General features: G+C 36.7%; 1 protein-coding gene across 4 annotated transcripts in view; it reads right to left on the bottom strand.

The window, feature by feature from the left end:
* Positions 1-9,400: 9,400 nt before the first annotated feature.
* The window catches only part of LOC143037535 (TOM1-like protein 2), a 40,960-nt gene continuing 22,656 nt past the window's right edge, over positions 9,401-27,704 (bottom strand). For 3 of the 4 annotated variants that reach the window (XM_076205919.1, XM_076205922.1, XM_076205920.1), the window contains exons 11-12: positions 27,311-27,361; positions 9,401-10,555 (exon numbers count right to left, since the gene is read on the bottom strand). In XM_076205919.1, coding sequence (XP_076062034.1) covers positions 10,349-10,555; positions 27,311-27,361 — 258 coding nt within the window. In that variant the 3' untranslated portion in view covers positions 9,401-10,348. The remainder of the gene's footprint in view (positions 10,556-27,310; positions 27,362-27,704) is intronic. The other variant, XM_076205921.1, reaches the window with a different exon arrangement.

Here is a 27,704-nt window from a genome sequence, read left to right as displayed (position 1 = left end):
CACACTACTACAATACAAACAGCAGTCCAAAGTCTCTTCTCCAGGAGAGCTATAGGAGAGCCCAGCTACTGTGGGGCTGTGGGTTTCAAATCAGTGAAACTTGAGGCATCAATGTGTTCCACCAGAGATGAAAAGATAGACAGCTAGAATGATAGATAGACAGATAGAAAGATAGACAGAAATTTATTTGAGTTCTCTGTCAATATACATAAAAAGTACAATAGTGTATAAACAATGCATAACATAATAAGTATAACAGAAGACCAATATAACACATTAAAGTCAAGAGACTTGTTCTCATTATGGTCCCTCATAAAAACTAAAAAGCTACCTTATGGTAAAGATTACCCCTATGATTAAGAGGATACCTTATAATTACAAAAAAGTTACAAAAGTATACAACACCAATGCAAGAACACCATCCAAAATATATTATTTATCTTTTTTTCTAATAAATTTCCTGTTCAATTGAGTGCATATTCAAAGTAAGTTTTACCATGCTATTGATCCACTTTTCTTTTGGTTACTGTTTTCTGCTAAACATAGGGACTGCAGTGATAGACTAGAACATGTTCAAATATATATTGTGTACATCTCTTATATGTGTGAACTACGTAGCAAGATAGATTGGAATCTTACCAATGACTATCAGATGAATATGGTACATTTTGAATGTATGGCCCTTTTGTCAACATGAAATTTAAAATTTTGAATTAAGTATCTATTAAGTATCAAGAATTTTGAATTAAGTATAACCAGTATACATATTCAGTGGTACATTTAACAATGTTCTGATAAAGTTCTTTTGATATTCACAATTTCTATTTCATTGGGTTTATTCACATGACCACAATGAAATAAGATTAATCTAAATGATAATGACCTAATGCTGAAGCTAATTATTAGTTTTTCTTAATGTCTAATTTTCACATTTCCTTTTCTAACAAGGAATTTTGTTCTGGAACCAATTTTTTTTTATTTTTTTTTTTTATTTTTTTTTTACAGTAATATCCCCATAGTTATAAGAAATTAATTGGCACTAGCCAGAATAAAATTTGTACAGGGCATCATCACTTTGAAAGGATTGAGATATTAATTCTCTTGCCACAATGACTCAGTTGAATATAATCAGACAACAGTCTAAGTGAAATCCATATATGTCATCATGCTTAAGAGGTTAACAATTCTATTAGTAATAATGTCTCTTGATACATGCTGGTCCAATATGTTGTTATGAAGAACTTTTTGCTATCAAAATTAACATTTAGCAGGTGAGAGATAGTCTGGTGTCATAGGGAGATGAGAAAATCTACTGAAATGAAATTATTTACCCCCAGCCAATTACTTACATTCCTTAACGAGTCACTCAACACAAATTCTGTCTGATAAACTCTTTTTTATTAGAAACCATTTAAGACCAATGAATGTCTCAGTAATTTACATCAATATTTTTGTTACTGAATGGATGCCACAGAATTGAATAATATAGCCTGGTGGTAGCCAGAAGAAAAGGACGAGTACTATCCTGTATATGAGGGGTTATATGTTGTGTTCATATTGTCTATGTACAAATACAATATATATATTTATATAGATACATCAACTTCTGGATTAGTCTAGATGATATATTATAGCCCAAGCTAAAACCATAAGTGAAATAAAACTAGGTATGATAACTGGAGAAAATGTTGGGACCCCATGAGTGTAGCTCTTTTCCCTTATATTACAATTAGGGAAATGCAATTAGGTAAGTATGCACTCATCTTTTGACAGATTGAATGAATGAATTTCCTCTGTGGGAATTAAACCAAAATCCATGAGCTCTGTTGTGGCCAAGCAGTCTATGACTAGGGCTACAAATCTTACTTACATTGGTTTGATTTCCACAAAAGACAATCATTTGTACACTTAGGAAAATACAATGAATATCCAAGGATATTTTCCTTGAGAAATTACAGTTTATCACTATTGGATTAGACCAAGTTCCATTAAACCTTTAAACACTGAAATGGCCTTTTTTGAATCTCATTCTGGCTGTTATCAAACCATCTTATTTAGCTTATGGGGAACCACAGTATTCAAGGTGTGAAGAGGATCTCAACCCTTTTGGCATAGTGATGTCCATTATAAATTTCATTCCAGATAAATGCCTGGCAATTCTATTCAGCTTAGGGGAGTGTCACCATACTGAAGGGATAAACAGTGGCAATTTTTCTTATCCTAGTAGGTATGGCTTCACCCCACTAACATCAATCAATAATATATTATTATCTAATGTATGAAAAGTGTTTTAAAGGCCAAGCGTTGCCACTTCACATAAATTGTGTGAATCAATTTCTTAATCAACACAATCGGTTAACTATACTAAATATATATGATTTTCTGAAACTGGAATTTAGCTGATCTGTCAGGTTAACATAGAGGCGTTCATATATCTGGCTCATTTCCATTATTTTGAATATGATGAGTACTGACATAGGTCTGTAATATCTGAGTTCTGCTTTACCTTTCTATTATAATAAGAAACATGTCCTAATTAAAATAATAGGAAATGCTGTTGGATGACTCTATTGATTGATTGATCGAGTTATACTTTAAGCAATCACTATCACTGCTTCATTCATAAAACTAATATTAGTCCTGTGAAAGGAATTTTACTTCTTGAAAATTTCCTAACCTCAACTGTGGATAGAGCAGAAGAACCCTGCAACAGCTCCTGTAGTCAATAGCAACTATTCATAATCTTTATAATACTTATAATCTTTGCAAGATGGTCCTTTCCATACAAGCAAGTTGTGTGCCAGGAGTCACAATAACTATTTTTTTTTTTTTTGTGGACAATGCTTTGTTAATAGCATTCCTCCTTTCTGTACTCAAGATGATGTTACTGTATTTGTTTTTTTGTAGCTTCAGAAGTGACCAAGTGTTTAATATTTTTCCAAAAGTTTTGAGGTTTTTTATTTTGTTTTGTAGGGTATATTTGAATGGTCGTCTGTTGCTCTAATGACCATGTGTTGAACAATCTGATTACTTGCATGATTTTGGATTATTAATTTATAGTCTCATGGTCCCCTCAAAGCATTGTGAGAGCATGTGATAACCACAGGTTGAACCTATAGCTCTCTAAGTCATGATGCCCTATTCGTTCAGGGGACCATGTGCCAACCCATGGGGCTGTACCTCTGGTGTGGGTAAGGCACACATCACTGCCTCTTCAACTGCAGTGGCACCACAAGCAGGTGCCTCCAAATGCCACTGATCTTTGGATTTTTTTTTCTTTCTTTTTATATACATTTTATGAACCTTATCTCTGAAGCTAATTTCATTCATGATTTCACCCAGTGATAATCAAAGCTCTGAACATTCTTACTCAGATTTTGCTGGAGCAACACGGACACTCCTACACACAGATTTCAAATTATATTCAGTTTGGTCTACATAAAAAAATTAAGGCTAAGGCAAATTCATATGAGAGAACTTTCAACAAACAAATGTTTAATGGTCGAGTTATTAACTTTAGTGCAGTTGTGCAGGTAAAAGCATTTGAAGATCTTTCTAATACTGTACATTAAACTGTGATCACTCAAGCCAGGATCAACTGCTCTTTTTTGACTAATATTGTGATTATCCAATACTAACATTAATTGAACGATGGTATGCACAACCTCAAACATTCTAGTAGCTTCATTAATAAGTGAAATAAGGTCCATCACAGAGCAGAAAAAGTAGAGTCTTTACAAGATTGTTATTACCATTTAATTCTACAAGGATATTTTTTATCTTCTCCTCTCAACACTTATCTGCCTGTAAAACATGTAGCAATCAAAAGCATTTTCACTGGAACTCTGTAAAAGTTATGCTGCAGTATTGATTGATACACGGCCCCTCAAAGTTTCAACCCTGGTAGGCAAAGTGTACCTGCACAGTTTACAATTCATTATCCATGGCCATGCAGTATTCAAACCCTGTTGTCTTCAACTTGAACAACAACTCTCCTACATTATATTTTTGCTCCTTCATATACTGGCGTAGAAGTAGATTCTTACCTATAGGTCTACAACTGTATCATTTAGGTTTATTTACCTAATTGTATTTACCATATTGTAATATATAGGATTGGAGCTGTGCTCATGGGGTACAATCTCAGTGTTTCATTTTTCAACTTTTGCTTTAAATTCACTTCTGTTGTCTGATTGGATTCTTTCTTTTTCAATTTTTATTCCACAAATTAATGCATCTATGTATTTCCCATGCCAGATCTAGAGCATAACGCCAAAGTGCTCACTATTGGAGATGACCTAACAATATAGCAGAACAACTACAAAACAGCTGCTGCAAACATTCGTACTTGTTTGGACAAACTTGAACAGGCTTTGACAAAATAGAATGAAGACCTCCCCTCAAATATCAATAAACTTGCTCATGCCAGGCAAATATGAATAGATGAAACATCCAAATGTCCAAATCCTTCCATTGGAAAAGAACCCTAAAATCCTAGGCCTCACTTTTGATACATATCCTTCAGCCTACATATCAAAGACCTAACAGTGGAAACCTACAAGAAAATTTATATATTAAGATCAGTAACAATCACAAGTTTTAGTTAACAGAAGGAAGCTCTAATCACAATCCAGTTCTTGGGAATTATACACAATTATGCCTCCACAGCATGGTTCCCAACAATCACAAATAGAAAGAAAGAAAGAAAAAAAATCACGACCTGCACAAAACAAAGCAGTGGAAATAATAACAGGATGTATCAAAATTACCCCAATAGAACATCTGCATGCACAAACCAAAATCCTTCCCACAGAATACCATGGGAAATGAAAGGCACAGTTTTATGCAAGAGTCCTCAATCCTACCCAGCCATCCCTTTACACAAAACAACCACAACCAACAGAAGAAAAAAAAATACACTAGCAGCATACTACTCAAACATCTACAGCAACTACTTGCGCCAAACAACATATCCATACAAAATCAAATACACACAGAGATCACAGAATAAGCACTTCAAAACCAACCATCAAACTCCCTACTCCCTATAGAAAAATCCATCCCAATAGAAGCAAGAACAACACTAGGCCCAACCATAGAAACAAACTGACCCAGATGCAACCATCACACAGATGATACCAAACACCTCATCCTACACTGTCCTGCCCTAGCCATACCCAGAAAACAACATATTTGTTCCTTGCATGACTTATGGTGACTGGTGGCTTTTGCTGGTTATCTAGAAGCTGTGGGTCCTCTGAGAGAGATTTGGGCAACAGATTGATCAATGAAGCGTCAACATGGAAAGCCACATTTCTTGACATCCTGCAAACATCCCATCTTCTTTAGTTTTTTGCCATGTCTTCTTGATAGTTTCTCACCCCAAACTGATGGATCCTTTCTGTTTTATTTCCCTACATTATTCATGGTTCTAAAAATACCTATGACATCACCTCTTTCTCTTCCAGTATAGTCAATCCCAGATTGTCTAATCTTTCTTAATTCATTTTATCACCCAAACTAGGGTTTATTTTAGGCGCTTCTCTTTGTATATTAGTTTTCCTATGTTTTTCTTTTATGTTGAGACCACATCACTGCTGTACATTTCGGTCTAGGATGGATTTTTTTTTGCCCTAACGTCATCATTAAAGTGAATTGTCACCATGTAATCAACAACATGTCACCTGTTGTTGTTGTTGTTATTACCATTGTTTCTCTGGTGACAAACCATCCATAATCAAGAATACTAGCTGTTATTACCATTGTTTCTCGAGTGACAAATCATCCATAATCAAGAATATTAGATCCTTTTCCATTTTTACTTTTTTTAACTAGTGCACTGGTGGCAAAATTTAAAGCATACTGGTCTCGCATTTACATAGTTGTGGGTTTTAATTTCACACTCCTCTTTAATTCCCAGTGGTGACTGTTACCTTTCCTAACAGTTCAAGCACATAGGGCAAAGATAATGGCTTTAGCCACAGCTACACTCCTCCTGGTTTATGCTCCTCATTTTTTGTTTTACTTTTATTTTCCATACTATTATTATTTTTTCTTCAATAAATTTCATTTTCCACTTCTGGCTTCATTCATATGCCTTATTTAGATCTCCCTGTTGCAATTTACAACTTTCCTACTTTTTCACACTTCTCATTATTGTGCCAGCAACGAGCCATGTGGTACCGGTACCCTACTAGTAATTTTTTTCCAATCTCTCACTTTATCCTTATTACTGTTTGTACATGTCTATTTTTTATGAGATCCTTCATCCATTCCGGGATGTTCCTCATAAGCCCTCCAACATTTTCCAACTTCCATATTACTGTAGTTATCTGTGAAGCACCTCATTGAAAGCCTTTCCTAGATCCAAATAAACACACTTCACCCAACCATTTCTTTAATGCATAAAAATTGAGTGTAGTCATTACATAGGGCCTTCCTTTTCTGAAAATGAATTGGTTAGCTACTAAAACTCTGAAACACAAAGGCCAAAGCTGACAAGACTGTGAGAATCAACACTGAGATCAAAACCTTTATTGGTACGACATTTTGCTTGTTACAGCTTTTTTAAGTACAGACATATGGCAAACACTCTGAGTACATATAGGCCGATAGAGAAGGAACTGGGAGAGGTTATCAGGGAGGGGTGGGTGGTAGGTGGAAGGGCGGAGGGGGGGGGGGTGAGAAGGGGACGGGTGGGACTTGGTGGAGAAAAAGGAGGACATTTCGGACAGTTTGTTGAAATGGATTAAGGGGGACATTTCATACATTTGTATAATGCGGGTAACAGATGGATGATAGGAGGGGCGATGTTGAACATGCCTCTGAGCAGAACAGAGGCATGTTCAACATCGCCCCTCCTATCATCCATCTGTTACCCGCATTATACAAATGTATGAAATGTCCCCATTAGTCCATTTCAACAAACTGTCCGAAATGTCCTCCTTTTTCTCCACCAATTCCCACCCGTCCCCTTCTTACCCCCCCCCCCTCAGGGCTTCCACCTACCACCCACCCCTCCCTGATAACCTCTCCCAGTTCCTTCCCCGTCGGCCTATATGTACTCAGAGTGTTTGCCATATGTCTGTACTTGAAAAAGCTGTAACAAGCGAAACGTCGTACCAATAAAGGTTTCGATCTCACACGGTGTTGATACTAAAACTCTGGTCACTCTGAAGTATTTTTTCCACTGATCTTTCACATGTTTTGGTTATCTAGCTGGTCAAGGATATTGAGGATTCTCCCTACATCTGTTTTTACATATTGGGACCACATTTGCCTTCTTACAATCTAGGTGTGCCTTTCCTTCCTCTAGGGAATATGCATTCATTTCTTGTATCTTATCCCTCTATTGTTCTCTGAATTTGTTTAATATACAAATGAAAACTCCATCTGAACCTGAGGCTTTTTTTTCATCCAAGTTCTCAAGTGATTTATGCTGTTCACACATTTCCACTCATAAATTGCTTAATACAATCTCTATAATTGTTTCTTTTTCTTCCTCCAAGTCATCTTCCTTAGTAAATACCAACTGGAAACTTTAGTTCATTATTTCAGCTTGCTTTTCAGTTTCTGCATATACTATCCCATCTACTCTTGGCTTGGAGATTCTTTTCGGCTTACTATTTACAACATGATAAAACAATTTAGGTTCATCCTTACACTTGGCAATTTCACCCTTTTTGAATTAGTTCCTTATATCTCTTAATTCTTGTGTATTCATTTCAGTTTTGTATTCTTTTGTTTTTATTGTTCTTTTTACAACTCTCCCATGCCTTTTTTCAATTTTGAACTTTTTTAAAAGTCTTTTTTAATGTTTTAGATTTTCTCCCATTCATTCTTGGCATACAAAATTTCAAGACCATTTTTCTATATATTATCCATAAATTTGAACTTTCTCCACTATCTTCAAAGAAATTGTCTACCCCAGTATATGCAGACAAAATGGAGTCTTCCTGAAATTCTGCATGCTTTTGATCCACCCCTAAGGTATTTCTCCGTCTTCTCTTTTTCTGAATGAGGGGATGAAGAGGTGGGGTCACCAATTAAGTGAAGCAGCCATACTGTGGATGTGCTGTGTCTTGCTGCATTGCTTCTCACCCAGGGCAGTGGGCAGGATACAGGGATGACCTATCATCCATGAGGAGCTAAGATGAGAGGGAAAAAAGGGTCGTGGATGGGAGTGGCTTGGCTGGGAGTGAAATGGGTGGAAGTGGGTACTTGCATTTTGACTTGGCTACCTCCTTTATATGGGGGAAAAAAACCTTTGGTGTAAAGATACATAGTACGACTCATCTGTTAGTTCTGCATTACCTGCTTCCTTGTATTTCCTTTCCTTTTTTTTTTTTTTTTTTTTTTTTTTTCTTTCTGATCTGGATGGAATGTATTCCCCATTCCACCCCCCAATCATGACATATTTCAGTCAACTACATTTCTTACCAGTGATTCTTTAATCTTTAGTACCTCTATTACTTCTTTCTTCAAATGTTTCTATTCTTCATTCTTTTGCTGTTCCACATACAACTCTCACAATTTAATTTCTAGATTATTCTTTTCATATTTTCTTCATTTATACAAGACACATTTTCTTTCCTTTGTTCCAATTTGTTCTCAAACTTGTTCTTTCCAATATTTGGTTCATATTCAATTTCTAAATGGTCAAATTCACTTTCTTGGTTCTCAATTTGCTTGGCTACTTTTTCTGTCTGCCCTACCTGGTCAATTAGCCATACTTCTTGAGTTGAAATAACTCATGGTCTTCCTTGCCTTCTTTATGTCATCCATGAGTATCTTCAACAAATCATTCATCTTTGCTATCCTTGTCTTCAGTTTGTCTAAATTTTCAATTTCATTCAATACGTTTTTGTAGTCAATTTTTAGAAAGAGTTCCCAGTTTCTTCCACTAGCTGCCACCACTGTTTATCAACACTCAACCTTATCACCTACTTTTCTAGTTCCAACCTTAATTTCCACTTCTACCAATTTCCCATTTCACACACTGCATGTCCAGGATCCCATTATTTCCCTAATCCCTTGTCACCATTCTCTTTGCTTCCTCCCAGAAGTGAATTTCCACGATCACCTACAAGATAAACACTTGTATCTTCACTAATGCACAACACCAAGAGGGAAGATCTCCAAACAATTTTGCTAAATACTGCCATGTTCAGTGTCACCCTACGCACATCCATATGAAGTGTAGATCCTTACCCTATGGACAGTTCAGTTCCACGAGGTACTTCTCACCTTCCATCAATCACTTTTGCCTGATGGTATGCCACATCCTTGGTAATAATAAGGATCTGCTTACAGGTAGGTTATTCCAAACCTTAATCTACTGTATGTCAATGCACTGTACATATATTCTCCCATTAGATCAAAGGAAAAATAAATAACTATATAATTGCTAATGATTATTATGCCTCTAGGTTTAAGCTTGGCAAAAATTAAACTTTGGTACAATTCTTGTATCACACATGTCTATGTATCAAGGATATTATTCGCTTTACAGCAATAGCTTTGCAGCAATATTAATGTAGTTATGGATATGTCATATAATGAAAAAAATTTCATGAATTAGACTGGACATCTATCACATTAAAAATGGGATAGGCTACTTCTTTTATTTGGTGGAAGCTCATACTATCTTATCTTTTTAATTGCCAATAGGGACCGACCTTGCAGGGCACTTTTATTGAAACAAAAGTTAACCAAAGGATATTGCAGTTTTATGGGTTTATAAGCTGCATTATCATTACCATATACTGAGTGAAAAGTAATGCAAGTAAAAATAGCTGATTTCACAGAAATTATATTAAGAATAAATATAATCTTTGTCCTTAAGCAAAACTACCATGGTATTCACTAGGTACTGTTTTAACTTTGGTACAAAATATATAACTATATAGCAATCTGCTTTTCTGACAATAACAATTACTTTACTACACTAGCTACCTATCCCTAAGCATGAGGGATTGGTGTCCAGTCTAAATATGTATGTGCTTTCTTTGCATCTCACTGAAACTGTATGGATGGAACTACTACTATATGGTGAATAACAGAACAAAATGTTTTTTGGTATTGTACAGCATTATCATTCCAATTATATTCACATTGTAGTTCTTAAAAAGGTGAACATAAATTCTGCTATAGCTCTAACCTTAAACCTCAAAGCAATAGATTTCTGGTAACTCAAACATCAAGTGCACCCCAAAGATGCAAGAAATGCCGATTTACTTCCTTCATATTAGTGTGATACAACTGTTAACCTATTTTGATAAAACCTTGATAACAATAAAAAGTTACACAATTTAATCACAAATTTAACTGCTCTGAAGATCATCCTGCACTAAAGAGCAAACATTTGATTCTCTTTCTCCTCTTTGTTGAAGGTACGCTGCCGGGCTGTGGTACCTGATGACCCTGTGGCAGCACTGATGGTTGGAAGAGTGTCTGCTGCAGCAGCACGCTCAGCAAGGAACTTGTCGAACTCTGATGAGGTGATGGTTTCTTCAGGACCTCCACCAGCATTACCTCCTCCTTGACCATTGGGTTGCTTTAATGAAAGAAAAACAAATCAAAATTGATAGCCATAGTGATGAAATATTAAGTATTATAGTGAAGAGTCTCTAAAAGAATGAGCTTTTCTTTTATTTCAAAAGCATAACTTCGCTTTAAAAAGTAGCCTATCTAAATTTACTGGGCCTATAGTTTTAAGCATATGATCTTGTAATTCATAAGTATTACTTTCACCTATTTATGTGTTATCTACTACCTTAATTCCATGATTGGCACAAGCATGAATACTATCTAGGCATTTTTCCAATATACATTTTGTCCATATAAAGTTAAAAAATAAAAAGTACAAACAATACTTTTGGTGGGGAACTTGCAATATTTCTATAATGAGGATATCATTTTAAAAAAAATCAATCCATTTGTATCATGCTAACTTAACAAGTGAAATGTTCAGTCATTGAAAAGCAGTGGCAATTAGCATCTCAAATTAATGTGGAAAATATATCTACTACTTTCCATTCCTCCATGAAATGTATATACATCATTCTTAGCAAATAATACCAGTAGACATTCCACTAAGAAAGAATCTTTAAATTGCGTGAAGAAGAATAAGCTTAGGTTATGATGTGTGCAAGCTTTTACCACATAAAATGCAATCACCTAAACTCTGAGAGCACAGAACTCATTCTGGGATACAAATGACATGGATAACAAGGACATCCATTACAAATAAAAAGATTACAAAATCCAGCATCTGTGATATACATTGCAATGAAATCACAATATTATGAATCTAAAGCTTGTGTGTTTACAAAAAGAAAAAGACCCATGAAATCACATTTCTGTTCCTCATTAGTCAAATACCCTTTTCTCCTTCTTTCTTATATTAAAAGACTGTTGGTTTGGTTTTTGAATACCTAGGGGATCATCAAGAGGTACTTGCACGAGGTGATACTGTGAGATGGACATCAGAGTCATCTCCCAGCTGACTCTCTGCAAAACTCATCAATATCCTCATTTATATCTAGAATTGCATTGCTGAGGGTCTGACACTATCTTCATTCTAGACCCAAGATCCCTAACTTCAACTGTATTTCCTCCACCTTTTTACACAACACCAGCAGACAAATAGTGACTACTCCCTTCCTCCTCCTACTACTACTACCAGTGACACAGTCTCACACTGATACAATGCAGACATAAGTCCAGTTTCTTTCCAGAAACATGGGATGGTTGTTGTGGAAGCTGTAAGCTTACAGTCATTGAAACTCAGGGCAAAAATTATCATCATTATGGTAATCTTAGGCATATGCCATACACTGTACTGCAACCAATATTTGGTCTTTAAATCTTACTTAGTCAAATGAATATACAATTCTTACAAGCTACCTCAAGATTTACATGAACATCACCTCCAGTCTCATATACATTCATTTCAAAAGTCAAAGCACACACCCAGCCCACACCATTAAAACCACTTATGCACATATTACTGCTCAGGTCAATGTCACTGCTGCAAAATCCAACACACACATACAGAACAGAACAGAGAGGATGGATAAAAATACACAAGCAACAAGTCCAGTTTAACAAGATGGTACAGTAAAAAACAGAAGAAAGGAAATAATGGAAAAGGAGGCAATAAAGGTACTTGAAGGAGTAAAGAAACACTGATAAGAGAGGTAATGGTGGTTGAATGGAAACGATGAAGGGGTGATTGTGTCGACAGCACTGTATGGGGCAGAAACATGGAACATAAGAGTGGAAGAGTTTATGTGTGTTTGAAATTAAATACCTGAGAAGTATGGTAGGGGTTACTAGGCTGGATAGAGTGAGAAATGAGGTGAGGAGGAGAGTGGGGGTGGAAAAGGAGTTGGGAGATAGGGTTGATGAGAATATTGGGATGGTTCAGACACATGGAAAGAATGAGTGAAGAAAGATTAATGAAAGAAGTGTGGAAGGCAAAGGTGGAATGGAGTGAACATGAGGGGGTGACCAAGGATGACATGGATGGATGGGGTAAAAGGGGCATTGGGAAAGAGAGGGATGTCTGTTGAGGAAGGAAGGGAGAAAACAAAAGATAGGGGAGAGTGGAGAATGGTTGTGTATGGATGATGCTTTGATGCATGGAAGGGAGTGGGGGGCTACGGAGTATGTGTGAATGATATTTTGAGGCAGCCCAAAGGGATTTCTCCCTGTCTTCTCTTTTTCTACATGAGGGGATGAAGAGGGGGGTGGTCACCAATTAATGAAGTGGCCTTGCTGTGGATGTGCTGTATCTTGCTGCATTTTTTCTGATCCAGGGCAGTGGGTGAGATGCAGGGATAACCTGTCATCTAGGAGGAGCCAAGAAAAGAGGGAGGGATGGTGAATGTAAGTGGAATATGTGGAGATGGAATGGGTGGTAGTGGATTTATGCCTTTGACTTTGGCTACCTCCCTTGTAAGGGAGGAAAAGCCCTTGGCATGTGTATGTATGTATGGATGGAGAACAAGAACAGAGAGAAAAACTAAAGAAAGAAAAAAATAAACTTAGCAAACATTTTAGGACAAAAGGAAGACATTGGTGATGAAACAAAAATTTAGGTTAGGTAGAAATGGATTTACCTAACAATATCTAACTGTAGTATACAGGAAGGTGCACAGCCTATAAGAATAAAGTTAAACTTAAGAGTTTTTTTCTTTTTCTTTTTTTATCACATCAAGTTCAATGGAAATATTAATATTTAGGTGGGTGAGGGACAGTATAACACATGGAGGGTAGGGAGAAGAAAAGTAATGGAGAAGTGATAGCAGCTAAAAAAAATCATGAAGGTGGAAAAGGGAATAGCTGAGATATGAAAATTATAGCACAAAACCAAGAGCATGAAATGAGGAATATAAAGAAATAATGGTAAATGTATAAAAAAGGTGGGAAAAATAATGAAAGGAGCAAAAATACAACTGAAGGTATTTCAATTGTGGAGAGGTCAAATAGGAGTGGAAACCAGTTAGACATGAGGAATAAGGAGATTATACATTGATGAATATAACAATGAGTATTATCATGACTCAACAAGTGGAGGGACCAACAAAACATAGAAATGACCTGATGAGGCCGACACAAAAGGAGGGATAGCTTCTAAGGTCACTAGAACTTAAAAATTGAGGCAAGTGGATTTGCAGTTGAGATAAAATCACCGAGATATCTATTCTCTTGGGTCAAAACTCCATGATATCAAACAAAATCTCAAATAAGAAAAATCCAACAACCTAATTCAGAAAACAAATTAAACTACTTAAAAAAGAAAAAGAGACTATGACATATGAATCAATCTTTTCACTACCATAATGGCAAGCAATGCCTGGGCAAAAATTAAACTGGGAAAAATATCAATAAATCAATGAATGTTCAGAAAGGTTGGTTATCCGGCCAATAGAAGGAGAAGATAAGGAGAGTTACTCCTGAAAATTAACTGAGAAACAGGAACTTGTGAAAAAAGAAGAAAAATGAAACAAGGTCAGAAGATGATGGAGGAAGAGAAGATACATGATACCTAACTTAAATCTTCCCCTCGCCTCCATATAAAATTATGTAAAACTTCCACTGTGTAATTACCCTCTTTCAGTAAAATAATTTAAAACTTAATTTGAAGACTTGACTACAGTGTTCTTCTTCAGATGAAAATTCAAATTAAAGGACTACAGATAGTAGCTAACCTTAATGACCTTATATATCCTTACAGAACCACAATGTCACCTTACCACACAACTTCACAATAAAAAGATAGGAAGCAATACTGGGACTCACCTACTTCAGCCGGAGGGCAGGGAGGAAATGAAAGAATGAAACTACCTTTACTTAAGCCAATTAAACAACTAAATCATGCAGATCAATGTAATATGTAATTTAGGGGATACTAAAAACAATGAACAACTTTACTTGGCCACAACTGAGCAATCAGCTTTTGCTTCCAAATGCCTAAAAATTACAATACCATCATGGCGAATAACTTTGCAGAAATTAATAAGAATGGGGTCTATAAAATAATTCTGTGATACAGTGTCAATGTATATACAGCTATCAAAATATGCTGCATATGGTAACTATGACTTACAAATCACTATGTCAGTTATTGCAAGTATAGCATGATCTATCACAATGTCCTTAACTTATGCAGACTAATCCTTAGTATTAAAAGTGATCACATTAACACTGGCTTTAACTGGATTCATATTTTGATAAAAAGTAAAACAAAAATCTATATTAAAATTAAAAATAAGAATGCAGTCATTATGTTTAATAACTACATAACTATAATACTGTACTAGAGTACTGGCTGTATAGTGAAATGCAGTCAGTACTTAGGGAGTGTTTTGGGGTGTCCCTACAGACTAGAGCAATATATCCCTCACCTATATTAAAGTAAAATCTCTACTCATACAGAAATGATGGGATGCTCTTATACTATTGCTGTCTCTACTTACTTGCTGCCCTCTTGAGCCTATTCTTTACCAATTCTATGACTATTTCTTCCTTCTCTGATACTCTTATAATGTGAGAATGGGAAGAATGCTACCAATGTGTTCTCATATGTCTTAAAAGGCAAGGACGGATGGAGGGGAGAAGGGATCCCCACCCATTGTACTTCAACCAGAATCGTAGCATTTGGGTCATTAATGATGTATGGACAAAATATTGATAAGAAAACAAGAGGGAAAAAACTAGTAGTATGTTTATGAGAAAAGCGAGGAGGACAGAAGTGTTTCGGATTAATTAAAATAAACATGGAATGAGTAATCAATGATGGGTACCTGGATGTGGTGGTCCTGTCAACCCCTTCACCTCTATCAGGAGGTGCATCACTGAGGGTGTGACACTTGGTCTCTGGACTGGACCTAGGATCTCTATTTATCTATTTATCTATTTTTTTTTCTTTTACACATTTTTACATGTGGACAGCTGGCAACTGCTCCCCTTCCCTTACCACTTTTGGCTGGTGATAAGGAAATAATCATACACTAATACAACACAGGCAACAGTCCAAAGTTTCTTAACTGAGAGATCACTGCGAGAGACCAAGGACTGTTGCTAGCCACTGTAGAGCTGTGGGTTTTCCACTCAATGAAACTCAGGTAAAAATTAGTATGCAAAATTTTGGTAGAAATGTCAATGTAGTGATGTTTGGAATCTTAATGTTACTATTGGAGATCAATCAATCCATGGCCCCAGGTCTCTCTTCCAGAAGACCCATGGCTCCCAGATAACCAGTAACAGTCACTAAATTAGCCAATAATTCACTCAAAGAGGAAATATTGTGTTGTTGTCTGGGGCACTGTAGGATGAGGTCTTGTCTACAACATGTTGATTGCAGTAGGTGAGTTAATAGATGGAGGTATATGGCGGCAGGAAGAAACAATAATAGAGTGATATCGGAGATGTACATTGAGATGGTAATGATGACAATAAATATGGTGTTTAAAAAGAAAGATAAGCATAAGTACACATATGCCTGTGTAACTGGTGGGATGGTAGTCAAGAGGACATTAATCTACAGTGCAGCAGTATCCAAAAGGTGGACTGAAAGAGTTTGGGGCAGATAACAATGATATTTACAATGTTATTTACCTTGACTTTAGCAAAGTGTTCAACAAGGTACCCCACCAGAGACTACTAAATAAAGTCAAAGCAGATGGCATAGCAGATAAAAGTGATCGAATGGATTGGAACTTGGATCAGTGACAGAAAACAGCAGGTCACCATAAACAGTGTAAAATCCAATTGGGGGAGTGTTTCTAGTGGAGTTCCCCATTGTTCGGTTTTGAGTCCCTTATTGTTTGTCAGGTATATAAAAGACCTGGACAATGAGATTAATAGTGATGTTAGTAAAATTGTGGATGACCCAAAATAGGATGCCTAATTAGGTCAGGAGAAGATGCAGATTTCTGCAGGAGGATCTTAACAAATTGTTTACATGGTCAGTGAAATGGCAAATGGACTTCAATATCTCAAAGTGCAGCATGTTAAATGTGGGTTTACACAACCCAGAAATCATGTATACCTTAAATAACACCTTTTTAGAGAAAACTTTGTGTGAGAGTTGGGGTTTCTAGTGAGTCCTGACCCTAAATCCATGAAACAGTGCACTAGTGACAGGAATAGAGCTAACAGAGCATTAGGTTTTATTGGTAGGAGTTACAAATAAAAGTGCAGAGGTAATTTTCAAAATATATCCAGCATTAGTTACACCCATCCTTGACAATGCTGTACAGTTTTGGTCTCTGTCCTATGCAATGGATATCAATCTACTAGAATCAGTAGAGAAGAATGATCAAAATGATACATGGGCTCAGGACAGGCTTAGGCATCTTAACTTACACTCTCTGGGGTGATCTAATAAGAGGTGTTTAAGTATATTAAAGGCTTCAACAAAAGTGATGCAGACAAGGTCATCATATCAAGACAACAGGGCAGGACTCGCAGTAATGGATTTAAATTGGACAAATTTAGATTTGAGAAGGAAACTGGCAAGAACTGGTTTACCAATAGAGGTCAATGAATGGAATAGACTTAGTAACCATGTAGTAAGCACTGAAACTATCAGTTGTTACAGTTGTTATAAGAAAAGGTTAGATGGTAATGGAAATGAAACTGCTTAGTGTTAGCCCTATGTTCTCCTGCAGTCTCCTTCATTCTTATGTTCTCATGTAATATCTTACAGGACAGGGCAGTAGGTTTTTAGATCAATATCCAATGGAAGAGAAACTGAGAAAATTTAAAGAGAGACTAAAGAAACAGGAAAGTAACAGTGAGGTGCAGAAGGGAAACAAATTGCATGAGGAAAAAGAAAGAATATCAAGTGAAGCTGAGAGATTTGAGATGCAATGAAGGATAAAGGAAATGCTAAAGTGTACAAAGACAGTATGTAGGATGAGGAGGATGAGAGAGAACAGGAGAGGCAGTGAATGATGGGATGATGAGGTGAGGATGCTGGTGGTAGATGAGAAGCAATCATACGATCAACAGCTGCAAAAAATGGAATTTGGAGGCACATGAGAACATAAAAAAAAGAGGTTGGAAGCAAAACACAAGGTGAAGGAGGCCAAGAGAAAAGCAAATACAAGATGGGGCAGGTCTTTGATGGAATATTTTGAAAAGAATAAATAGATAATTTGAAAGGAAGTGAAAGAAGTGAGGGGTGAATAGGATAAAGAGAAGAGGGTAAAGGGTGTAGATGGACATGCATTAATGGAAGGGAAAGATGGGTAGAGAACTTACTCTATACCTCTTGTACATTTCCTCCTTTCTTCATTGCAACCATTTCTCATATGTACCACTCATCATTCAGTACCCTTCCTTTTGTTCCTAACCATTTTTCTGATCCTACACATCATTGCATACTTTAATACTTCCTCCTTGAAACTAATCCATTCTTCCACTGCATTCCACACATCTCATAGTTTCACCTGGTATTCATCCTCTTTCCACTTCTCACTCAATTTGAATGCCTCTCTGCTTCCTTTTCTTCTGTTCTCTCCGCTTTCTCCACCCTGATACAGAGTAATCTAATAAAGGTATTCAAATGGGTCAAGGGCTTTAACAAGAGTGATGCAGGCAAGGTTATCATATTAAGACAGCAGAGTAGGACTTGTAGTATTGGATTTAAATTGGACGAATTTACTTTAAGAAGGAAATAGGCAAGAACTGGTCTACCAACAGAGGTTAATAAATGGAATAGACTTAGTAACCATATAGTGAGCACTGAAACAATTGGTTGTTTTAAGAAAAAATTAGATAATTTTACAGACAGGGATGACAGGCGGTATTGGACATGGAACTGCCTAGTACAGGCCTGATGGTCTCTTTCAGTTTCCTCCATTCTTATATTTTCAGTCTATCAGATGATGATCAGACATTTCACCACTCTTTCCCCATTTACATCCAAACCCTTTCTAATCATCCCTTTGAGAATCACTACATAATCCATTTATGCTTTCTTAACCCGCTAAGACCGACAGGCCTTAAATAGGGCTGCATCGCAAACGTCCGACAGGCCTTAAATGGGGCAGCTACTTTCAGCGCTAATAAAAACCGCGCTAAAATTGGTAGCACTGCTATATTTGGCCATGACGTAGTCCTATGGTAGTACTGTAGGCTAGCAGGAAGTAAACTGCTCTCGCCAGCCAGTGTGCCGCAAACTTTTGTGAGAGGCGTGCGCATCGTGTCACGGCGAGAATTTTTACGTATTTACGTATTTACTTATTTACGAAACTATTATTTACAACTATGGCTCCTGGTGCTAAGAGGAAGCTAAATTTTAGTGATAAACAAAGTGGGGCAAGACGCAAAGTGCACAGGTTGTAGGTAGATCCCGACCCCGCTATTGTGACAACATCATCACCCAGGCGTGGTGCAACCACAGCTGCAGCATCTGGTGGTGACCATAAACGTGCTAAAAACGGCATCAACAACCCCTGTTGTTAGTGCACGAGGTCGGGCAAAGCGGGATTCTGTGAAGCCAAGCGTGTCCACCCAGCACTGCGTGCCTACGCCAGAGAGGCGGAGAGTTGCCGCTACCACAATCTTCTCCAACTCTCGGTAATTATTCCGAGACAACTATGGTGAGTAGAGCAATAAAAACTTGTAGGATGATGCATTGTCATGTCTACTAACAGCAGATTTTTTTTCCAGAGTAATTCATAAGAGTTGATTTTTTGATGATAATTGCGGTACTGGGAGATTGCTAAATTTTCGGCCGTCGGTCTTAGCGGGTTAACTATCCCCCCATCAACCATGCTGGCCCATGTATACATGTGTGGTGTGTATCTTTCTTCTTGAATGTTGCATTTTACATCATTTATATTGCAGTACACATCTCAATATTTTCTTTCCACTTTCATTACTTCAAGGCATGCCATATTTCCTTATTACTTCATCCCCTTTATGGGGAAGCAAATGCCTTCTGGTATATATAATCAATTGTTGCCCCAAGTTCCGTGCAACCCTACATTGGCTGGCAACAGTCCTTAGAACCTCCCACAGGTCTCTCTGAAGAAACTTTGGACTGTTGTCTGTGTTGTATCTGTGTGGTGCTGTTTCTATGTTACTGGCTCAAAGTGGGAGAGGGGAACAGCTGCTGCTTATCAATTCTCCATATGTGAAAATGTACAAGTAATACAGCTGAAATTTATAAAGATCTTGGGTTCAGTCCAGAGATCAAGAACCAGCCCCTCAGGGTTGCATCTCATGATAGAAATAAAGGGGATGATGGGTTTTGATTTTGTACAACCACCACCACGTGCAGATACTTATCATTGGTCCCTTGGTATATGTGCATATGAATGTATGTTTAAGAAAATTTAAGTAATTTTGTATTGGTTTACACATTATTAACATAACTTCACAAACATATTCTTATCATATGAAGTGAGGTGATGTAGTTTGGCAGTGCAGTGAGAGAACACAAGGCAGAGATATTTACATTTTGACAGCAAAAAGTAAACAAAATAGTAGATTCCCCGATATTAATTGGGGCATGACATCTGGCACTCTGTGAAACTGAGCCAAATGTGAGATTTGAATTGGTGTGCAATGCATAGTTTTAAATCGAAAAAAAAAAAAAGTTACTTCAAATCTTTGATGCAGAAATCACATAAAATGCAAGCTATCTGTAGCATTTTCTAAGCATGTGGGCCATCAGTCCTATGCAGTGCAGCTTCTTATCTATGACTGCCCCATGCCAATACCCACCCATACACTTGGTGTTGTCATGACAGCTCTTCAAATGCTGGCAAAATAGGCTTAGGTACTGTCTATAGAAAATCATAAAGACATCACTATGTCCTTGACTCTACTGCCCTTTTACTTACCATAAATGCGTAACCATTCACTAAGCAGATCATTCTTATATTTACATGAAAACTGCCTTAATATCTAAAAGAAGGCCCTCTTTACAAAGAGGTTTATCAAATGGCCAGTACCAAGCACACTGAAAATACAGGTTGGCAGACTATTGGTGAAATTTAATCATAAACAAAGATGTAAATAACTATATAGACATATGAATAAATTAGAATAAAATGAAATGCCCTGTTAATAACCAATCCAGGTAAGCCAAACTCAACAGCAGCTAAATATAATGTACTGAATAGCAAGAGCTGATGGATTTCACTGAACAACCAATAGCAACAGGGAACGGGTGCTTATAGTTAGTTATCACCTTAGATGACAAAGTAGTTATGGTGATAATGAAATGTGCTAAATGAAAGACACATGGTGCAAAGCAAGTCTACCTATGCCTAACCATCTTGCTTTGCAGGTAACGACATACAAGATGAAAAATACTGAAGGCATCACTATCAATTAGTAATTACAATTGTGTAAAAGCAGTGACTCCAGAAACCATACCCTTAGTATTGATATACACTGGCATGTTCTGCCTGTTGACATTCTACTAATATCCTGGGATTATTTTTCTATCTAAATATCTACTAATGCTCCCCACACTGGGTTATTGGCTGCATAGTTGTATGCAGTCAATACTTTAGGGACTTGTTAGATACCCTTATGGACCAGGATTCCAGAGCATTCTTCTATTTTCAGAGACAAGCCTCTACTCACAGAAGAATCATGAGCCACTTTTTAATTTTCACCAGTTTTAGTGGTTCTTTTTAAATCTCTCCTCTATCATTTCTAGGATATTGCCTATTCTTTTGCCATGCTCCTATAGTGAGGGCACAAAGATACCTCTACCTTGTTCTCATGCACATTGTAAAAGACAGCTAAAAGGGACAAAGTGAGGAAATTGGGAATCTCTCTTTCTGTATTTTTCTCTCACAAGTAGTCAAGCTATACTTTGATTCCATCATTATCCCTTACCAGGAGGAATGAGACATTTACTTATATATATATATATATATATATATATAGTGTGTGTGTGTGTGTGTATTTACCTAGTTGTATTTACTTAGTTGTATTTTACAGGAAGGGGAGCTATGCTCGAGGTGTCCCACCTTCATATCTCATTTCATCTAAACGGATTTTAAATTCATGTATTGTTTTTGCACACACCACTTTCTCACCTAACTTGTTCCAAATGTCCATTACTCTATGGGGAAAGCTGTTCTTTTCTGATATTTTCTATAGCTGTCTTTCTTGATTTTCTTTCCGTGTCCTCTTGTATTTTTATCATCCTATTTTATTAGATCCTCTCTATCAATAGTTTCTATGCCTTTCATGATTCTATAGTTATCAAATCTCCCCTCTCTCTTCTTTGCTCTAATGTCTGCAGCTCAAGTTTTGCTAGTCTTTCTTCATATGATAGTTTTGAGTGTTGGTGCCAATTTTGTAATTGCTCTTTGTATTCTTTCAAGTTTTGTAATACATTTTTTTGTACTTGGTGACCACATCGTTTCTGCATATTCCAATCTTGGTCTTATCAAAGTGATTAGTATTTTCTTCACCATTTCTTCATCCAGGTATGTAAATGCCACTTTGATTGTTCTTATTAAAAAATCATAAGTTTCTCCAAAAATTTTGTTTATATGTTTCTCAGGTGACATATTATTCATAACAATGACTCCCAGGTCCTTCTCATTTTCTACTTTATTTTATTCCTTCTTCTCCCAATTTATATGATCCTACTATTCTTTTTTTGCTTTTTCCAAATTCCATTATACTACACTTCTTAGTATTGAACTCCATCTCCAACTTCCTACTCCATTCCCATACTTTATTGAGATCACTCTGTAGTGACTCAATCTTCTTTAGTGTTCACTTTTTTCAACAGTTTTGCATCATCCGCAAAGAAGCTCAAATAACTTTCAATTTCTTCATCCAAATCATTAATATACAGTGGCCGTGAAAAGTTTGGGCGCAAAATTATAGGCGGCCAAACTTTCCGCTAAACTCAAAACATGCAAAAAATACAACTTTCCGCCCAAACTTTTCGCTATTTTTCAATGCTAGCGTTTGTACCTGTATGTAGCCAAGACAATACGCACTACTTGGCAACTCTGTTTAGGCGCACTCGATGTCATGTGGAGTCAGTTTCTAAACATCTCTCACGGGGAGTAGTCTTTTTTTTGCGGTGGTCTCTGTTTTTGTGCCTTGATATCTCCGTAATGGGAAGTGGTAAAGAGCTGGAAAGAGACACAGTTGTTACAATCATAACCCTCTATAAGGAGGGTTATAAGTGTAAAGATATTGTTACTCGTGTGGGAATTGGAGTGCGTCAAGTGCAAAAGTGGACCAAGAAATTTTGAGACGGAGGAAGTGACATCATTCCTACTCCAAAGCATCGCTCTGCTCGGCCAAGGAAGATATCAAATCGTACTTCTACGGTTATTAGGAGGCAGTTAAATAAAGATCCAACGCTCACAGCTCGAAAACTGAAAGAAAATAACCCTGCACTGCTGCATGATGTGGCTGTAAGATGTATTTCTGATCATTTAGCCAAAGATTTACAATACCGTAGTTGCTGTGCTAAAGTTCTTTCCCTCCTAAGTGCAAAAAACATACGTGATCGCATAGCATTTTGCAAGAAATATAAGGACTGGTCCTTAGAAGACTGGGAACGAGTATTGTGGAGTGATGAGTCAACGTTTGTGGTGTCGTCGGGCTGCAGGTCTGACCCTAATGACCCTCGCTATACAGCTAAAGTGGTGAAACATGCTGCTAGTGTTATGGTGTGGGGATGCTTTGCATTTGGTGGAGTTGGCAATTTAGTGTTTCTTGCACAAAATGAGAGTGTAAATCAGCACACTTATTTCGAGTTATTGTGTGATAACCTGCCTGAAAGTTTTGAAAAGTGCAATGCTACTTGGTTTATGCAGGACGGAGCTCCTGCTCACACAGCTCGGTCTGTTACCCAATGGTTAGACGACTGTAGTGTTGATTACTTCAAAAAATGGCCTGGAAATTCTCCAGACCTAAATCCCATTGAGCACGTATGGCATATAATTAAAAAACAGCCTCAAGATCGTGACGTCTCCACTGTAGCTAAGCTAAAAACAGAAATACAGGATATTTGGGATAATATTATTCCTCAACACGTACAAAACCTGGCAAGATGCATCCCGGCACGTTTGGAGAAGGTCATAAAGCTTAAAGAAAAATCGCTTGGTAAATAAGGTATGTAATAAGCCATTTATAAGTCTTTAAATGATTATTTAAATGTTACAAGTCTTTACATTTGTGTCTCGTTAATTACGCGCCCAATCTTTTCGCGGCCACTGTATATAGCAAACATTATTGGGGCCAGAACTGTTCCTTGTGGAACACCACTTATTACTTCATCCCAATTAGAGAGTTTGTCTCTTATCACTACACTCATTTTTCTTTCTTGCAAAAAGTCTTCCATCCATTTAAGCAGTTTGCCCTGTATTCTTCCTTCAGTTTCTAATTTCTTAAGCAACTTCTTATGTGGTACTTTGTCAAAAGCTTTTTTTAGGTCTAGAAATGCACAATCAGCCCATCCATCTCTTTCTTGTATTATATCTATTAGCCTTGAATAGAAACACATTAAGTTTGTGACGCATGATCGTCCTTGTCTGAATCCAAATTGCCTTGGATTTAGCACATTGTTTTTTCTAAATACCTTACCCATCTACTTTTGATAATTCTTTCACAAATTTTTGCTATTGTACTTGTTAGAAAGACTGGTCTATAGTAAGTAGGGTCTTCTTTATTTCCCCCTTTATATATAGGTACTATATTTGCTCTTCTCCAATCTTCTGGAACTTTTCCTTCTTTCAAGGAACTGTTTATTATGCTATGTATTTTGTCTGCCAGTTCATTCCTGCATTCATCGGGTCTAATTCATCAGGTCCATGTGATTTTCTGACATCAAGATTACTCAAGTGTTTCATTATTTCATTCTTTGTTACTTCTATTTCTTTCATAGGGGGACTTTCTCTTCCCATTCGATATCTCCAGGTTGTATGTTCGCCCTTGTAAACACTGATTTAAAATGCTTGTTCATAATTTCCACCATTTCAATTTCCTCTGTGTATTCAACTCCTCCCTGTCTTAATTTATCTAATTCTTGTTTGTTTTTCAGTTTGTTGTTACAAATCTGTAGAATAGTTTTGGTTGATCTTTACATTTTTCTATGACATCTTTTTCATATTTTCTCTTTTCCTCTCTGCACGCTTGTACATATTCATTTCTATAACAAGTATATATTTTCCATTTTTCAGGTCTTTTGTCTTTTTTCAATTTTGTCCAAGCTTTATCCCTTTTGTCTTTTAACTCCCTACAACTTTTGTTGTACCAGCACTTTACATATTATTTTTCTTGCTTTTGTCTTGGGACATACTTTTCCACTCCTTTATAAATTTTTGTCAAAACATTCCATTTCTCTTCCACTGTTGTTTCCTCTTTGTATATTCTTTCCCAGTTTTCTTTTTGAAAGAATTCTCTTATTTTATCAGTTTGTTTTTTTCATACATCATTCTTCCTTTTCTATATTGTTCATTTCTTTTCATGTATTTTTCCTCATTTAGTTCCAGTTCAATCAATATGTGGTCACTTTTACTTATTGGTGTTTTATATTCAATCTTTTCCACTATTCTAGGTTCAGATGTGATTATTAGGTCTAGTCTTGATGGTTCTTCTTCATTTCTATACCTAGTGTTCTCCTGTATCAACTGTGTCATTGTATGGTCAATAATCATCTCAAGTAGAACATTTCCCCATGAGCCGTCTCCACCCTTTACTGTCATCTCTTCCCAGCAGACTTCTTTGCAATTAAAGTCGCCCATCATAACTATTCTTCCTCCATCTTCCATTATCTTATTTAATGTTATCCTTGTGTCTTCTAACATACTTTTATGTTCACTCTCTTCCCATGAGGCTGTTTTTGGAGGCACATAATTTATCACAAACTTTCTGCTCTTCTTATCTCTGTCTTCCACTTCGATCATAATCATCTCTACTCTATTCTTTCCATATGTGACACACCTCACGTTTATATCCTTCTTAGTCAGGAACATGACTCCACCCCCTTGTTTTGTCTCTCTGTTTCTAATCCAATAATTATATGCATCATGTCCTACACTGTTGGGTGGTAGTGGACCTTTTAATTTCGTTTCTACAATTCCCATTATGTCTGGTTCTTTTTCCTTCAGATAATCATTCAGTTCATTCAATCCTGTTATTAATCCATCTATATTTGTGTAAGACACTCAGTTTTCTGCCACTTCCATTGTATTCTCTGTTTCTCTTTTGTTTTTCTTTAGTATGTCGTATTTCCTTACTTTCATATTCACTACTCTCCAATAAAATTTCTCTTTTTCTGACTGTTCTCTTCTCATTTTTTCCTTAGCTTCATGTCTTTTCATTTTTTCCTCCTCTCTTTCCTCTTTATTCAATTCTCTTTTTATCCATACCTTTTTATATTGTTCACTTGTTGCTAGTTTCCCTGTTTTTGCCAAGATATTCTCTGCTGTCGTTTGTGACCTGAATTTAATCTGAATTGGTCTGGTCTTATCTGTACTATACTTTCCGAGTCTATACATCTCTTCAATTTGTTTCATGATTTCAGGTTCATCTTCCTGAACTAATTCTAGTAAACTGCTTACTTTTTCTTTTTCCTCATTGATTCTTGTGGTTCTATTTAGGTTATGTTTCTCTTCCATTCCTAATATAATTATACATTTCTTTTTATCTGCTAAGTCTCTTACTATATTCTCCTTCTGTCTCATCACTTTAATAACTGAGTCTTCAGTTTATTCTTTCATTTGCTGTTTAATTATGTCAGTAAATGCAACTTTACTGTTTTCTTGGATTTTTTTCCAACCCTATGCATCTTTTGCTATGGCCTCTTTGTTGTCTTTATTATTCCTCTTTAATTCTTCATTCTCCTCTTTTACTTCTTTTAACTGTCTTTTTAATTCTTCTATTTCATTAGTTAAGTTTTTGTTCACCTTCTCTAGTTCTTCCAATTTTTCAACTCTCTGCACAATCTTTGCTATGTTACCGAACCTAATCTCCCAATGTTCAGTCATTTGTTCAAGTTTTTCCTCTAGTCTTGCTAATCGGGGGAGGTTGGTATCTGCCCCCCCCTCATTAAATCCCTGGAAATTATTATCCTCACCTTCCATTGTGCTGCTCTTATTTATATTTCCAATCTTTACATTTTTGTCAATCCCTTCACCAAAATCATCAGTCCTTCTCTTGTTTACAGGATGCCTGGCCTCCTGGACCAAGTCCTCCCCTTCCTCATTTCCTTCCATTTCCCTCAGTAATCCCTCCCCTTCTCCTTTTTCCTCACTTTCCTTTGCGTTGAGATCCACGAAAATTTCACTTTTTCTTCAGAACTCCAATCTTCGCCGTCCATCCAACGAAAGTGTGTGTGTGTGTGTGATTCACCATGGTCTTGAATCACGTGTTGGACTCATGATCGACAGCTATTTCCCTTCTGGAAGACAGCTCAGAGCTCATATATGACTGATCTATGGGTAATGCTGTGACCTTACATGCACACACACACCCCAACTCCCCACCCACAAGAGTGGGAGTAACGACTCACAGCGCCGCAATACTGAAATTATTTCAGCCCTGGGAGGGATTTGAACCTGGATCACCTTAGTGGCAGCCAGGAATTCTGCCACTGACCTATGTATGTGTGTATGTACATACATTAATGCTGAACCACTGATTTATCAAATACAGTTCTGAGAACGTTTTTCACATTCAACAATCTGCCAACACTGAACCTGTTTGCAGTTTTTTAAAATATCTTTCGAAATATTTTTTTCATCATTACTGTACACTATCTAACCCAAATATAAAGACAAAAATATAATCTTACCTGTTCATTCAACCAGCGTTCCATTTCATCAAAATCACTCTCTTGCTGCCGCTGTAAAATCACATTCCACATAAAAATATGGTTTGCCAAGCATGAAGGGGGAAGTGTTGGGTCAAAGCTTTCAGAATTCATGAACAAAAGCAACATGTCAATATGTGGTTCACTAACTTCTTTATACAAAATAAATCTATGGGCAATCAAATTTAGGGTAAAAACTGAAGTGTCTTCCATCTTTACTAAAAAAAAAAAAAAAAAAAAAATCTTAATCTATTATAAATCTACCATCACCAAGTCATACGTGATGATTAGAGTACTCAAAAATATTATCAATATATTAAATTTTTACTACAACCTGCAGTCAAAGATAAATATACCAACTACGGAGGTCACTGGA

Source organism: Oratosquilla oratoria, chromosome 22 (genome assembly GCF_046742065.1).
Source record: "Oratosquilla oratoria isolate Oo_2021 chromosome 22, ASM4674206v1, whole genome shotgun sequence".
Taxonomy (NCBI): Eukaryota; Metazoa; Arthropoda; class Malacostraca; order Stomatopoda; family Squillidae; genus Oratosquilla; species Oratosquilla oratoria.
Note: the sequence above shows the minus strand (reverse complement) of the source record. Positions and strands in the feature narration are given on the sequence as shown.